Source organism: Pristiophorus japonicus, chromosome 2 (genome assembly GCF_044704955.1).
Source record: "Pristiophorus japonicus isolate sPriJap1 chromosome 2, sPriJap1.hap1, whole genome shotgun sequence".
In the NCBI taxonomy this organism is placed as follows: Eukaryota; Metazoa; Chordata; class Chondrichthyes; family Pristiophoridae; genus Pristiophorus; species Pristiophorus japonicus.
The window spans coordinates 284,735,196-284,751,093 of NC_091978.1; the positions used below are offsets into that span (position 1 = coordinate 284,735,196).

Genomic DNA, 15,898 nt, shown 5'->3' on the forward strand with positions numbered 1-15,898 from the left:
TCTTTGTCTCCAGACACCATCTTCGCATAGCTTAATTCCTGCCTCAATCCATGTCCATTTTTCCTCTTGGGAGCACTCGCCTTGCATTGTTTGAAGGTCTCATATCAGAGTCCTGAGTGCTTTCAATCTGCACATCTGTGTTGGTTCTTCTGGAGGAACGCCCTGTGAGGCGGCATCTTTAGCTGCCTGGTCGGCTAGGGCATTTCCTTGAGCTTCTGTGGTATTTTCCTTGGTATGGGCCTTACACTTCAGGATGGACACTTCCTGAGGTAATTGTATGGCCTCCAGTAAGTCTCGGACTTCTTTTCCATTTCAGATAGGTGTACCAGCAGCAGTGAGGAATCCTCTTTTACGCCATAACAGACCAAAGTCGGGAGCGACTCCAAAAGCATAACGCGAATCTGTGTAGACATTAGCTGTCTGTCCTTCTGCTATTCGACATGCTTCTGACAGGGCCCGTAACTCGGCCTGTTGTGCTGACGTTCCTGAGGGTAAACATTCTTTTGCCACTATCTCATATAAGGTTGTAACTGCCCATCCTGCTTTTCTGGTACCATTGTCAACAAAGGAGGAACCATCTGTAAACAGGATGAGGTCTGGGTTGTGCAAAGGCTCCTCTGCTGCTAAGGCTGCTTCTTCTGTTTCTTTTAAAATCTCCACGCAGTCATGCTCTTCACATTCTCCCCCCTCTTGCTCCCTCGATTCTGACATCGGGAGCATTGTTGCGGGATTAACCGGGCTGGCCCGGACGATATGGAGATTAGGAGCTTCCAAAGCTGCTGTCCAGCGGGTCCATCTAGTTGCCGTCACCTGAGACATTCTATTCATAGACAGCAAAGCATGTACGGTGTGGGGACACTTGACAATCAGCTTTTGGTCGAGGACTGGACCCGCAGTGATCATTACCGCTCGACATGTAGCTTCCATAGCCCTTAGGCAACTTCCCCATCCGAGGGCTACTGCATCCAGTTTTGCCGAATAATAGCCAATAGGTCTTTGCCGATCCCCATGTTCTTGTGTCAGTATAGCTGTCATATATCCTTCTTTCTCATGGACAAACAGGGTAAATGGCTTACCACTGTCGGGGATTCCCAGAGCCGGTGCCGAACACAAAGCCTTTTTCAAACTCAGGAAGGCCTCTTGCTGTTCCTTAGTGAGGGTGATGGCTTCTTTAGAGGCACGTTTCCCCTTTAAAATATCATTCAATGGCTGAGCAAGCTGTGTGAAGGAGTCAATCCAATTTCTGTTAAAGTTACACAATCCCAAAAAAGACCTTAGTTCCTGAATAGTGGTGGGTTTTTTAGCAGCCCGAATGGCTGCAGTTCTATCCTGGGTAAGTTCTCTCTTTCCTTGTGAAATCTTTTGTCCCAGGTGTACAACCTCTTCTTGGGATATTTGTGCTTTGTCGATGCTGGCTTTATGTCCTTTCAGCCGAAGGTGGTCCAGCAAAGCTCGTAAATCTTGTTCATGCTGTTCTTCCGTGTTTGAAGCTAGCAGGATATTGTCTGCATATTGGATGACTGTGGATGACAGGGGAGGTAATTCTCACAAATGGCTTTGTAAAGCCATGTGGAATACCGTAGGGCTGTTGTGGAAACCCTGCGGTAACCGGGTCCAAGTATACTGTTGTCCTTGGACCGTGAAAGCAAACCACTGTCGAACCTCCGGTGCCAGAGGCACCGACCAAAATCCGTTGGCCATATCTATAACCGAGAAATACTTATGTTCCGGTTTGAGGGCATTAAAAATGGTGGAGGGATCTGCGACCAAAGGAGCTTTTTGATCAATACACTGGTTAGCTTTCCTATAATCGACAGTCAAACGCCAAGTCTCATTAGATTTCTGTACCGGCCACAAGGGCTATTGGAGGAGCTATGCGTTTTAATAAGCACCCCTTGTTTCTCCAATTGCTGAATAACCGGTAAGATTCCCGCGATGGCAGTTGGACTGATGGGATACTGTTTAGTGCATGGAGGCTTGGTCCCAGTAAATGATGCAGGCTCCATCTGGAGTAGGCCACAATCGTTCTTATCTTTAGCCCATATCGGGTGTTCCTTCAATTCTTCTTTCTTCAAAGTTCTAATTGACCATGTCACCCGACCATCCTCGAAATGCAACGATGAATCTATTTGGATTAGAACGTCCATTCCTAAAAGGGGTTGATCTACTGGGCCTATCCAGACCAGCGTGGTTAGTTCATGTGGACCCAGCCCTATAAGTACCGGTGTTGTCCTTTTAATTTCCATTTTATGGCCCCCAACTCCATAGGCTGTACGTGCCCTACCATCCAACAGCAAAAAGTCTCCATATTGTAGGGGTAAACATGTTAATTCCGCCCCTGTGTCTAAATACAGTCCACATCCTTATCGCCCACCCTCACAGTTATATATAGCCCATCTCCCCTTTGTTGTATTAGTGCGAGGAGGGGGGCCAGGATGAGCTCTAATCGTTTTTTGCTATCCCAAGTAACTGCTTCTGTTGTATTGTCAGTCGCTTAAATGCTTCTATGAGGTCGTTATCTTGTGTCAAGCCTGGTTTGTTGGCTGAATTGTATCCCTGGCTGCGTCTTCTTCCCCGGCCACGACCTTGCTGTTTTGCCCTGCACGTCTTGGCCCAGTGACCACCTTTCCCACAATAATGACATTTTCCGGGTAATTTTCTGAATGACTGTTTATCGGAATCCTGGGATTTCCATCCCATAGCCTGTACAGCTCGGACTTTAGTTCCCATATCCCGATCTAATTGGTTACATCGATCCACCAATGCTACAAAGGTAGTTCCTCTATCTTCCCAGTCCGGTAACACTGCCTTAAGCATTTTGGACAGTTCTGGCTTTAGACCTGCCACGAAAGCTGCTTTCAGGGGTCCAAACACTTGTTCATCCATTTCCTCATCCGTATTATTCATACCCGAATGTTCTAGCCACGTGCATCTAAACCGCTCGTCATACTCCAGGAAATCCTCTGTTCCTTTCTGTTGGCAGGCTGCAATTTTTCCCCAGTCTGTCTTAGCTGGACTGAAGGCTTGCAGCCAGTGTTTAATCGCCTCCCATCCTGTGTCTAATTCTTGCTCATCCTGCCCCAAAGCTTCTTCTACCTTGTCGTGCAATTTTCTTCCCTGTGTTTTTGGCACCATTATGGTCAAAATTTGCACTCCGTCCCAGGGATGAAGTTGATATATATTTCTTCAGCGGTCCAATTGGTCCCACGTTTTCACTCCCCCTTTCTTTGGATTGGGCAATTCCTTGGACCATTTATCAATTTTCTCTGGGTCTGCCGGATCATGAACTAAGTATTTTTCGTACACCCTTTTCCTCGCTTTTTTGTTTCCGCCCTCATCCGCAGTCTCTTCTGATTTGACTACAACTCGTCTTTTTTTAAACGGGGCAAAGCGCACCCCTAATTCTTCATCCTCCGACCCTGTATCGTCGGAGGATTCAGAATTCGTATCTATTCCTCGGTCGTGTCTTCGGGTTTGCGCTTTTAATTTATCCAAACATGGGTACCCTGGGAATTGACTGATACATTTTCCTTTTCCTATTACTGTCTCTTGACCTAATGATTTTTTCTATTCTTTAATTTCACCTTTAAGATCTTTAACTTCCGCTTCCAGCTTTTCAAGTTCAAGTTTTTTCTGTCGCTGCTGTGCACAAACAGCTTGCAATTGATCCTTTGTACTGGTCAGTTCTCGATCATGTTGGGAACGCATTATAATTTCATTCCGGTTTCGGATCTTTCCCATAACGGCTAGGGACCATCTAGTTCGCTCTTTATTTTTCATACGGGTCGTTTTTCCCCAGACCTTTTTAATCTCGTCCAAGGACTATGGTTCCGTACTTTTGTTCGATCTTAATATAGGTTTTAGATAAATTGAATTGTTGCTCTATGGATTCTTTCAACTGTTCGAGAATTAAATCTAGCGAAACTTCAGGTGGTGCCTGCCCACCTTTAACAGTTGTAGGCAATCCTTTGCTCTTATCTCCTGCTGCCATAATACTGATTTCTTTACTGGGGTCTCAAGTTGTAGGCTTTCCAGCCAATCAATAGGTCGGTGATTAATTAACTAACACACCGCCGAAGTTTAGACGTCTATGGGACCTCGAGCCGACTACCAACCGGAGGGTTCGCAAACCGGAGGCTTTCGGAATCGCGTAGAAGGAGAGGCGAATTTAGACTTTTGACCGAGGACTTTTATAAAGAGGAGTCCTTACCTCAGTATGTAGGTCCGATGTCCAAAATTCAGTTTCTTTCCTCAGCGATCCTGTTCATGACGCCAAAATTGTTGGATCTCTTAATTTCCAATGAATACGAACTCCGATTGTAGTTTTAATGTCACTTTATTTCTGGCAGCTGTCAGAAGCTCTTGGCTTTAAGCCAGGTCTTTGTCCTTCTGAGACCACATGGTCAAAATGGCTGTACTTATACCTGGATCAATTTACAGAAAAGAACTCGCCTTCTTTGACCTTATTGGCTCAATTAATAGTCTTTTAACCTTTTAATTGGCTTGCTACCCAAAGGTCCTAAAATGTCAAGTTGATTGATGACTTAATGCAACATGCTGAACTGCACGTAGACATGGGAGTCTGTGTTTTCTCAACCTGTCTAAATGCAGCCTGTTTGAATTCTCTATCAATGACCTATTTGTCAGACACAAGGCAAGAGCTGGATGCTGGGAGACAAAGATTACGGCCTCTCCACCTGGCTCATGATCCCTCTCCGGAACCCTCAGACACAAGCCGAGCATCGCTATAATGGCAGCCCTATAACCACACACAACATCGTCGAAAAGACAATTGGAGTGCTTAAGCAGCGCTTCCGATATCTGGACCACTCTGGAGGCAGCGTGCAATACTCCCTCAGCAGGTCTCTGAGTTCATTGTGGTGTGCTGCATGCTACACAACTTAGCCATCATGAGGGGACAGGAATTGCCACTGGAGACTGCAGGACCACCTCAGGAGAGAGGGGAAGGAGGAGGAGGACGACGAGAAGGACGAGGAGGAGGACAAGGAGCCTGGCAATTAACCCATGCCACCATCCCCATCACCATCACAGGGGAGGCCTCGTGGAGCTTTCGCCATTGCAAAAGTCTTACATCAGCAGCTCATAAATCAACACTTTGCTTGAACAGTGAAAGGCACGTTTCACCATTGCCTGCCCACTCTATCCTACCATGTTGATTATTCCCCTTCTTATTCTACAAAGAATGGTTAAGGTGAACAAAAGAATTTATAAAACATTTGTAAATTTATGAAACATCTGTACTTTCTTGAAACTTTGTAAACTTTAAATTTGAAACTTAAATAAATTCTGAACTTGAACACATTTTGTAAAACGTTTTAAACTTTTATAAAATAACAAAAACAGGAAAACCACAGCAAACCAGCAACAAAACAATAACAACCCCTCCACAAGATCCTGCAAATACCCTGGGAGGATAGACGCACCAACATCAATGTTCTCGATCAGGCCACATTGTTCGTATGCCCGACACGAGACTCCCAAAGCAAACGTTCTACTTGGAATTTCTACATGGCAAGCGAGCCCCAGGTGGGCAGAGGAAATGTTTCAAGGACACCTTCAAAGCCTCCTTGATAAAGTGCAACATTCCCACCGATACCTGGGAGTCCCTGGCCAAAGGCCGCCCTAAGTGGAGGAACAGCATCCGGGAGGGCGCTGAACACCTCGAATCTCGTCGCCGAGAGCATGTAGAAAACAAGCACAGGCAGCGTAAGGAACGTGTGGCAAACCAGACTCCCCACCCACCCTTTCCTCCAACGACTGTCTGTCCCACCTGCGACAGAGACTGCAATTCTCATATTGGACTGTTCAGTCATCTGAGAACTCACTTTTAGAGTGGAAGCAAGTCTTCCGATTTCAAGGGACTGCCTATGATGATTGGGCGGACCGCCTCTCCTTCGCTGCTCGCGGCAATTGTGTGACAACTTTTCCTGGAAAAATGACAATAGGAATGGTTACTAGAGTACCCTTCTGCTCTTGTGGCACTCACACATAGCCATCAAAGCACTTATACCATACGGTGTGCATTTAATACAGTCCTCTGTTTAATGGCTCTGGAAGCTGCACGTGGTTCATGAGGAAGACATCGAAGTGCAGAAACATCTGTTAAGATCTCAGAAAGCAATCTTAATGATGTGTAAAGATCATTCATGGCAAATAAGGTGTAACACTAAGCCTACCTATAGCAACATGTGTCAGATTTACAATTTAAGTAATCAAGGAGTGCATGAATAAAAATATTACTTACTCTCATGATCCCGCAATGGTCATTCCACCTCTTCCTGCATTGTTGGTAGTCGCTAGGAATGTCATCTACTGAGGAGACATCCTCAGCAACAAAGGTCCAAAATCTCCTTACAATGGGAGGGGGGTGGTTTACTTCAACCCCTCCTATTAAACTGCCCCCATCTACTCTCAATTGCTGCTATAAGTGCCTCATTCACATCGGAACTAAATTTCCTGGCCTTCTGCCAGCTATGATCACCCTGCTGCATCTTCTGTCTCTGAAAAATGGCAGATTGAGAACTGGTGTACTGCGCATGCGCGGGCGCAACCTGACACCTGATCAGAATCGCGGGGGGAAGAAAATTAGAAGAAAAAAAATCGGCCAAAAAAATTGTGTATGCGCAGATGGTCCGTTTTTTTTCAGCTCGCTGAATTTGGTTCCGGCGCGCAAATTCTATCATGCAAGGCCAGATTTTACCGCTACCGCTACTGCTGGTCACCGTTTGGCAAATTTTGCGGCCTCCAGCCACAGCGGTATCCTGGCGGTAAAGAAAAATCTAAATCATCGATTACCGCCCAGAAACCGATCATAGCACTATTTTCCAAATTTCTAGCCCTAACTAAACAAATTAACCCTGGAAATACTCTATTGTGCTTAATGTTGCTTTGCAATGGAGATATTAGAGTTTTTAATCTTTTTAATTATTAAAATAGAAGCCTCATATACACATAATATCTGAGCATAACAGTTTTTAGTATTTAACCCTTCAGAATAGATCTTTATCAAATAAATGTTTGTGTTAGTAGTATCTTAAGGACCAATAGTGCTTTTGCTTTCTCCTCAATTAGCTCCCCTCCTCTCCCAAAAGTGAAGGATGATGGGATGCGCTGCCAGAGCAGGTAGGGCTACACCAAAGATGGCAGCAGTAAGACGCTCCATGGCTTGTTGCCCAGAGTGCATGAGAGCATTCTGGCGCGTGCGAGTGTAGGAAGCAGTGCTGCCAGCAGTGTCCTCCTGTTCCTCGGCCACATCGAACACGCCAGCAATATCTGGAATGGCCTCAAGGGTGTCTTCTTGGCTTTGGCTCCCAGTGGCCTCAAGTTTGTCCTCCTGGCTTTGTTCCCAATCGACTCACACTCTGGGTCCCATCTCCAATCATAAATGGCACACGGGGTCCCGCGAGAGTCAGGTAGTGCCCTATGCAGCCAGCAACTTGCACACAATCATAAGCAATGGTAGGCACTTTTGGGAGAGATGGCATTAAAGGAATGCCTTCACTTACCGATGCTGCTGCCAGCAGATTCCACAGGGCCGGCGGCCACAGAAAAGGCAACATGTGGGCCCACTAGCCACTGCATCCTTTCTTTAATATGAGTGAGCTGCTGGATATCTGACTCGTCCCCACCAGTCCTCTGTTGCTCTAAATGGTTGAGAGATACCTTGGCCTACAAAGCAAAGAAGGATTGCTGAGTAGCAGTGTCACAAGGCCTTGGCAATTATTACAAGTGTGGTTGCATTACATGCAGGTGTAACTCTCACGTGAAAGGGAGCCTCCATTGCGAGTACGCAAACATATATATACATGCCTCACCAATCAAATGGTGCTTCAGTGACTATATAGTTACGGAGGCGAAGAGACTCAAGGTATTCAGCACCTTCCCAACTGCTTTTCCTCCTCCTTGGGCCAGGGATTCCCTGGTTCCGTATTGAACTTTTCAGTCACCTGAGAACTCATTTCTAGTGTGGAAGCAAGTTATCCTCGACTCGAGAGACTGCTATGATGATGATGAGTTAAGGTGGAAAATAAGAGAAGGTGAAGGAGAGGCTCACAGATGGAAGGTGTGGAGTTGGGGGAACATGTACTCACTTTCATCAGTCAAATTATGTCGTTCAGCCTTTGGCGGCATTGGGTGGTGCTGCGGTCACCTCCACAGCGATCTATCTCCAGGTATTCACAAACATGGCGCGAGTCGGTCTGCCTGTCTCGGGGTACAGAACGCGCCTCCTTCCCTCCACAGCTTCGATCTGGGTCTCAAGGTCGACATAAGAGAATTGACTGGCCCTCCTTGTATCTCTGGCATTAGCCATACCCGCACTGATTCAGTGCTCAGGGCCGAGCTGTAAAAACCCTGCCCTTTAAGGAGGCCAGGGAGCAGCTGGCTCGTTATGAGTAAATCAGCAACAGCTGAATTTCACGGCCCAATCAGCCACTCCACCTCCACACCACTGTAAACAACCCATTCCCACCACCATTACTGCACCGTTCCTTTTTTCCAGCAAAAATGCTGAATTTTCCTCTCATGGCCGCTGCATCCATTGCGACAATAATGAACGGCAAAAAGCGCCAAGTGCGCCTCGTTTCGGGCGGTGAGCAATTTCAGCCCCAGAATATGAGAACAGATTAATTGGTAATATAAAAGGGAACCCAAAAATCTTTAATAAACATATAAAAAATAAAACGATAATTAAAGGAATATTCGCACCAATTACAGGTTGGACCTTTCTGGTCCAGTACTCTCTGGTCCGGGAACATCCGTGGTTCAGCATTAGCTGGGCCTGAGGGAGAGAGGGTTTTATAATTTAAAAAAGTTTTGATTGGCTGGAGCGGCTGTCAGTCAGTGAGTGTGTTCGGCAGTTGGCTGGAGCAGCTGTCAGTCAGTGAGTGTGTTCGGCGATTGGCTAGAGCGGCTGTCAGTCAGTAAGTATGTTCGGCGATTCGCTGGAGCAGCTGTCAGTCAGTGAGTGTGCGCAGGTGCTGAGGGAGCCTCCCACAGGCTGCCAGCTCGCACACACACGCAGGAGCTCGCATGCTGTCGACAGGTACCAGTAAGCGCGACCTCCCATGGTTCAGAAAATTCTCTGTTCCGGCACTGGTCAGGTCCCGAGGGTGCCAGACCAGAGAGGTCCAACTGTAGTGACAAAGAAGGAGATTTTGTGGAGGTAGAAGGCATGTCTGAGGTACTGATTGAGTTCTTTGCATCTGTCTTCACAAAAGAAGAGGATGAATTAGTATCACAGTTGAGAAGGGGGGGAAGTAGAGATATTGGATAGGATAAATGAGTTGGCATCACTCAACGTTAACAAGCCACCCGGTCCAGATGGGATGTATCCTAGGGTGCTGAAGGAAGCAACGGTGGAGATCAGAAGCTCTAACCAAAATCTTTCAATCCTTGTATCTGGGAGAGTTGCCAGAGGATTAGAGATTTGCAAATGTTAAACCCCTGTTCATAAAAGGGGAGAGAGATATTTTGGTAACTACAGGCCAATCATTTTAATGATAGTGGTGGGAAAACTACTAGAGACCATTGTCAAGGACAAAATTAATTCTCCATTGGAGAAGCAGGGGTTAATAAGGAACAGCCAGCTTGGATTTGTTAAAAACAAATCCTGTCTGACTAACCTGATTGAGTTCTTTGAGGAAGTATCAGAGAGGGTTGCTGAAGGTAGTGCAGTAGATATTTTATACATAGACTTTCAAAAGGCATTTGATAAATTACCACATACAGACTTACTTGGAAAATAGAAGCTCATGGTATTAAAGGGATAGTGGTAACTAGGGTACATAATTGGCTAAGGGATAGGAGGCAGAACGTAATGGTGAACAGATGTTTTTCTGACTGGAATGAAGTATGCAGTGGGGCCAGCAGGGGTTGATATTGGGACCATTGTTCTTCTTCATATTATATATAAATTACCTGCACTTTGGTATAGGGAGTATAATTTTGATGTTTGTGGATGATACTTGGAAACGTAGTAAATAGTGAGTATGATAGTAGCAGACTTCAGGAGGACATAGACTGGTGAAATGGGCAGACACATGGCAGATGCAATTTAATGCGGATAAGTGTGAAGTGATGCACTTTGGGAGGAGCAACATGGAGTGGCAGTTTAATGTAAATTATACTATTTTGAGGGGGGTACAAGATCAGAGCGACCTGGGGGTGCATATTCACATTTCCTTGAAGGTGGCAGGGCAAGTTGGTAATATGCTGAAGAAAGCGCCTTTTTGAATACACAAACAAGGAAGTCATACTAAACCTGTACAAAATCTGCTTAGGCCTCAGCAGGTGTATTGTCTATAATTCTGGAGACCACTTTTTAAAGAGGATGTCAAGGTTTTGAGAGGGTACAGAGGACATTTACCAGGATGCTACCAGGGATGAGGGACTGCAGTTATATGGAGAGATTGGAGAGGCTGGGATTGTTCTCCTCAGAGCAGAGAAGGTTAAGGGGAGACCTAATAGAGGTATTCAAAATTATGAGAGATTTTGATAGAGCAAATAGGGAGAAACTGTTTTCTCTGGCAAGTGGGTCAGTAACCAGAGGTTATAGTTTTTAAATAATTGGCAAAAGAAGTAGAGGGAAATTAGAATTTTCATACACAAAGTGTTGTTGAGAGCTGGAGCGCACTACCTGAAAGGGTGTTGGAAGCAGATTCAAAGGAAATTTCAAAAGGCAATTGGACGTGAAGGTTGAAGAAGACTAATTTTCAGGGTTATGGGGATAAAGCTGGGGTATGGGACTAAATTGGATAGCTTTCATAGAGCCGGAACAGGCACGAGGGGCTGAATGGTCTCCTTCTGTACTTATGATTCACTTGAATGACTCCATTTGTGGTCTCACCATACTTGGCTGAACATCAAGCTTGCTTCAGAATAAGAATCAAACCTGGGACCTTCCAACACTATATGGTTTGGTGCCACACTGTATGGTGTATTTATCCAGTGAGTCATTGGGAGCTGTAAGGCTAGTAGTATGTTTTAAAAGTTGTGTCAATCTAACTGTTATCTCTTGACATGATTTAAAGATATCAAATTATTAACTTGAAAGTATATGGTTCATTTCATAGTGTAGAGCAGATTGAATGAGTGCGTAAGAATGAGTAAATAAATGTATGTATGAGAGAATAAATCTGATTGAGAATGACATCACCCTTTCAGATGCCCATTTTGTTTTTTTTTAAATCATGTCATTAGAGGAACATTCATGTCTGTTATAAACACCTTGGGACGGCCTACCTGAGATCAGAAGAAATTACTATTAATTTTTACTTGTTATTATGTTTTGCAGCCACAGAATCCAAACAGATAAAAAAACCTGAAATACCTGAAAATGCTGCAAGACCAAAAACCTTTCCGGGATCAAGAACTGTAATTATCTATCTACATACCATTCACATAATCTATAATATTTTTTAAGTTTTGCACTTATCGTGCACTTCCTATCTACGTCACGCTTCCTGTGTCATGATCTTGTTACATTTTGTTGTACCATAGTGTCAGTCTATTTCCATCAGGTGTTTGTTGTAATGCTTGAATTTTAGTGTTAATTTTAAAGGTGCTTATTAATTGTGATATTTAGTCCTCCTCCTGAATCTCCAAGCTAGGTAGTGCTGTGGAAGCACTGCATTACTTATACTTCTGATTGGCTGGATCTGGTCACATGATACAATTCTTCTGGGCCCATGTACCATTTTGTTTATCTGTTCTGCCTCCTGCCATTTAAGGTGCCTGCTTCTTGTTGCTTCACTAACTCCCCCGTTACTCCTTCTGGTTACTCCATTCAAATTTGAGGCCTAAAGCCACTGGCAACATTGTGTGTGCCTTTATTTAGTTAACAGCCTAACTGTGCGTGAACATTTATCCAATAGCGATCATAACATGATCGCGTTCAACGTGGCATTTGACAGGGAGAAACACAAAACTGCTACAATGATTCTAGATTTAGGTAAGGCCGACTTCAACGGGATGAGGTAGAGACTGTCCATAGTAACGTGGAAAACTCTGTTAATGAGTAAAACGACAGAAGATCATTGGGAGATGTTCAAAAAAGGATTTAATGTGATACAGAACCATAGATGACTGAAGAGGTAAGGGACAGCATAAAACTAAAACTAAAAGCATATCAAAATGCAAAACATAGCACAGATCCTGGTGAATGGGAAAGATACAAAGAACAGCAAAGGGTCACAAAACAGACAGTAATAGCTACGAAAAGGGCGTATAAAAAGAAACTTGCAAGGGGTATTTAAATCAATGCAAAGGCTAGAATCTTCCCAGCCCAGTGAGTGTGGGTTTGGAGGCAGGCCCGCTGTCAAAATGGTCCTGATTGACAGCGGGTCAGGATTCTGCTCTGAACCCGCCTCATGTGAGTTTCTCAGCTGTCAGGTCTGCGTTTGGATTGCAAACCTGACAGCAAGTGGCGGGACAGGTAATTTACATAATTAAAAGGTACCTAAATAGTAGTTAAGATGGTTAAAAGCAAGCACATCCAATTTTAACAAGCTTTTGATGGGTTTGCTGTGCCGCCTCGGGTTTCACACCAGGTAAGTGGAGTCGGGTTCTCAGTGGCTCTCCATTACTTTGGCTAGTTGACAGCTGCAGAAGTGGTATAAAAGCTACCATTTCACAGCTGTTCACTTTCCAATGTCAGAAGCGGAAACTTTCAGGATTTGGAAGAGACTTTTGAGCTGTATGCACTTTGGAAGTGTTTGCAGTGAACTCTTCATTCACTGTCACCTCCTGAGAACAACCTCTCTCACCATTGACAGAGCGCTTCTGTCATCTCAACCTCACCTACCATCTATTCAAGTAGCATCGTTGCCCTTGAAAAAATCTCACCTTGGTCCTTAGAACCCCACCATGATCAGCCCCAACACCAACGTAAATAAACACACCAGCATCACCACCAACAACACCAACTTTCTCTCTGCAATCACCTGATGCTGCACAGTACACAGGGCATCAGCACCCGACCACAGTTCTGCCCGGGAGGCCAGTGATGGCCTCACCATGGCCACATTTACTTCACTTCACGGTGTACACCCTGACTGCCACATGTTACGCCAGGTTGGCACCATCCTACACCAATTTCATAAAGCATCCCTGCAATGTCCAACCCATTCCTTTCACATTCATCACCATTGTGGGGGCGTACCCTTATGTCTCACCATTACCTAAAACTCACTAAACCACTTCCAAAGGTGCCTACAAATCTGTCCAAGAACACAAAGTCCTGAAAATAACTCCTGGGCATCTGGCGGATATCTGTCGCTGGGCGCCCCATGAAAGGGCACCGTCCGCGGGCGGCCATCTTTGTTTTGGTAAAATTACGCTGCAGTCCCTCCAAGGCCAATACATCGTTCCTAAGGTGCTCACAGTACTCCAGGTGTGGTCTAACCAGGGTTTTGTACAGCTGCAGTATAACTTCAACGCCCTTGTATTCTAGTCCTCTCGATATAAAGGCAAGCATTCCATTAGCCTTTTTGATTATTTTCTTTACCTATTCATGATATTTTAATGATCTATGTACCTGGACCCCAAGTCTCTTTGAACCTCCACTGTTTTTAGTTTTTCACCATTTAGAAAGTACCCTGTTCTATCCTTTTTAGGTCCAAATTTGCCTCACATTTGCCTACATAGAAATCCATTTGCCACGGTTTTGCCTATTCACTTAATCTATCAATATTCCTTTGTAATTTTATGTTTTCATCGACACTATCTTTGTGTCATCAGCATTTTTGGATATATGAGTTTCTATGCCATCATCTAAGTTGTTAATAAATATGGTGAACAGTTGAAGCCCCAAAACAGATCCCTGCAGGGCACCATTAGTTACAACCTGCCAATTAGAGTACCTACCCATTGTCCCTGCTCTCTGGGGGGAGAAATTGCAACTTTTTATATCCCTGTTAGCACCACCGGGTGGCACTAAAGGGGCAGAGGAGATTTTTTTGCCCAGGAGAGGGGGGGTCGCTACCACCTCCCGGGAAATTGCCCAGGAATTTGTGGAGGCGCTGCCATGGCATCATGAGATCACCGCTTTGCGCGGTGACCCCTTAATGCCCCACGGGCCGCGAGCGGATGTCAATGCCAGCTTCACAGGTCACAAAGTTGGCCGACATTGGTTCTCGGGGCACTCCTTAAAGGAGAGGGTGCCAGGCCCTGGGCCGCCATCTTTTTTTGATTGCCAATTCTCGGGTCAGCTCTACGATGGCGGCCCAAGCTTGGTCCGGGCTGCCATCGTGCAACCCAGCACTCTGTTTTGGGTGCCGGTCTGCAGGCACAGTCGCACGCTGCCCTGATGGCCTAGTGAAGGCAACCAGAAGCCTTGCAGAGTGTGCAGCGGCCCTCTCCTTTAAGTGAAAGGGAGGGGCATTGAAGCGTGCATAGCGCTTCCCTCAGCCTCCCAGTAGCGCCCCGGTAACCGCCCCCAAAGGAAGTGGAGTGTGCGAGATTGCGCTCCGCTTCGTTTGAGGGGCGGTAAGTCAAATTCACCTTAGGAACGATGTATTGGCCTTGGAGGGAGTGCAGCGTAATTTTACCAGAATGATACCCAGACTCCAAAGGTTAAGTTACAAGGAGAGATTACACAAATTAGGGTTGTATTCCCTAGAATTTAGAAGCTTAAGGGATGATCTGATCGAAGTTTTCAAGATATTAAGGGGAACAGATAGGATAGGTAGAGAGAAACTGTTTCCGCTGATTGGAGATTCTAGGACTAGGGGCATAGTCTAAAAATTAGAGGCAGTGAAATTAGGAAACACTTCTACACACAAAGGTGGTAGCGGTTTGGAAGTGTTTTCTGCAAACGGCAATTGGTTCTAGATCAATTGTTAATTTTAAATCTGAGATTGATAGCTTTTTGTTAACCAAAGGTATTAACGAATATGGGCCAAATGGAGTTAAGGTGCAAATCAGCCATGATTTAATTGAATGGCGGAACATGCTCGAGGGGCTGAATGGCCTACTCCTGTTTCTATGGGCTAGAAATTGCCCCTTACCCCAATTGGGGGTGGTAACTTTCTGGGGCTTGGATTTTCAGCGCTCTGCCCGGAAGTCCCACCCCTGACAAGGAATTGGGCTGTGCGCCCCTCAAAGGATGTTCTGCATAACACTGTCGCGCTACAACTACCCTTCCCTTCCATTAAAGGGGAGAGCCGCTGCAGGACCTTTGGTGGCCGCCACGGGGCTGCTGGGCTGCACGATGGTGGCCTGGTCAACGCGAGGGCTGCCATTGTCGGGCCGATGCAAGAGGTGGCCGACAAACAAAGATGGCCGCCCGCGGATGGTGCCCTTTCATGGGGCGCCCCAGCGGCAGATATCCGCCAGCTTCACGACATGTGAGGCAATATTGCCACACGGGACGGAAAGGAGTTGGCGCATGTCAATGACGGGTCGATGGCACGGCGATGACGTCACCAAAAGTGGCACATCTGCATAATTAAGGCAGGGATGCTTCAGTCATGGAACTGAAACTGACAGGGAGAGGGGTGTGCCAATGAAATTGTAATAACTCCATGTTTAAAGTACATTTTATTTGTCACTCTTCAGCCCTCAGACTCCAACTATTATATGGATAGATGAATATTTTTGTGTTACACTTTCACACATTTGGCTCAAATTTCATATTTCAAAAGCAGCAGCAAATCAAATTTCAGAACCATAAGCATGAGCAAAACTACCAATAAAAAATAGAACAAATCAAATCATTCAGACTACTATTTTTTACCAAACTTTTTTCTTCAGCCTGTCTATTACACAAAATACAGTTTTTAACATAACGAATATTTAAAAATGTATAACAAATTGCCAAAAATGTCATACACATGATATCTAACATGCAAATGTATACAATGTGCATTGTATGTAGAAT

The 15,898-nt window shown here is 45.3% G+C and overlaps 1 protein-coding gene across 8 annotated transcripts in view; it reads left to right on the forward strand.

The window, feature by feature from the left end:
* The window catches only part of LOC139233945 (uncharacterized), a 926,529-nt gene that overhangs the window by 316,777 nt on the left and 593,854 nt on the right, over nucleotides 1-15,898 (forward strand). For all 8 annotated transcript variants that reach the window (XR_011588246.1, XM_070864651.1, XM_070864643.1 and 5 more), the window contains one exon: nucleotides 11,315-11,394. Coding sequence is in view for 7 of the 8 variants with exons in the window: in XM_070864651.1 (XP_070720752.1) it covers nucleotides 11,315-11,394 (80 nt within the window). In the remaining variant the exon portion in view is untranslated. The remainder of the gene's footprint in view (nucleotides 1-11,314; nucleotides 11,395-15,898) is intronic.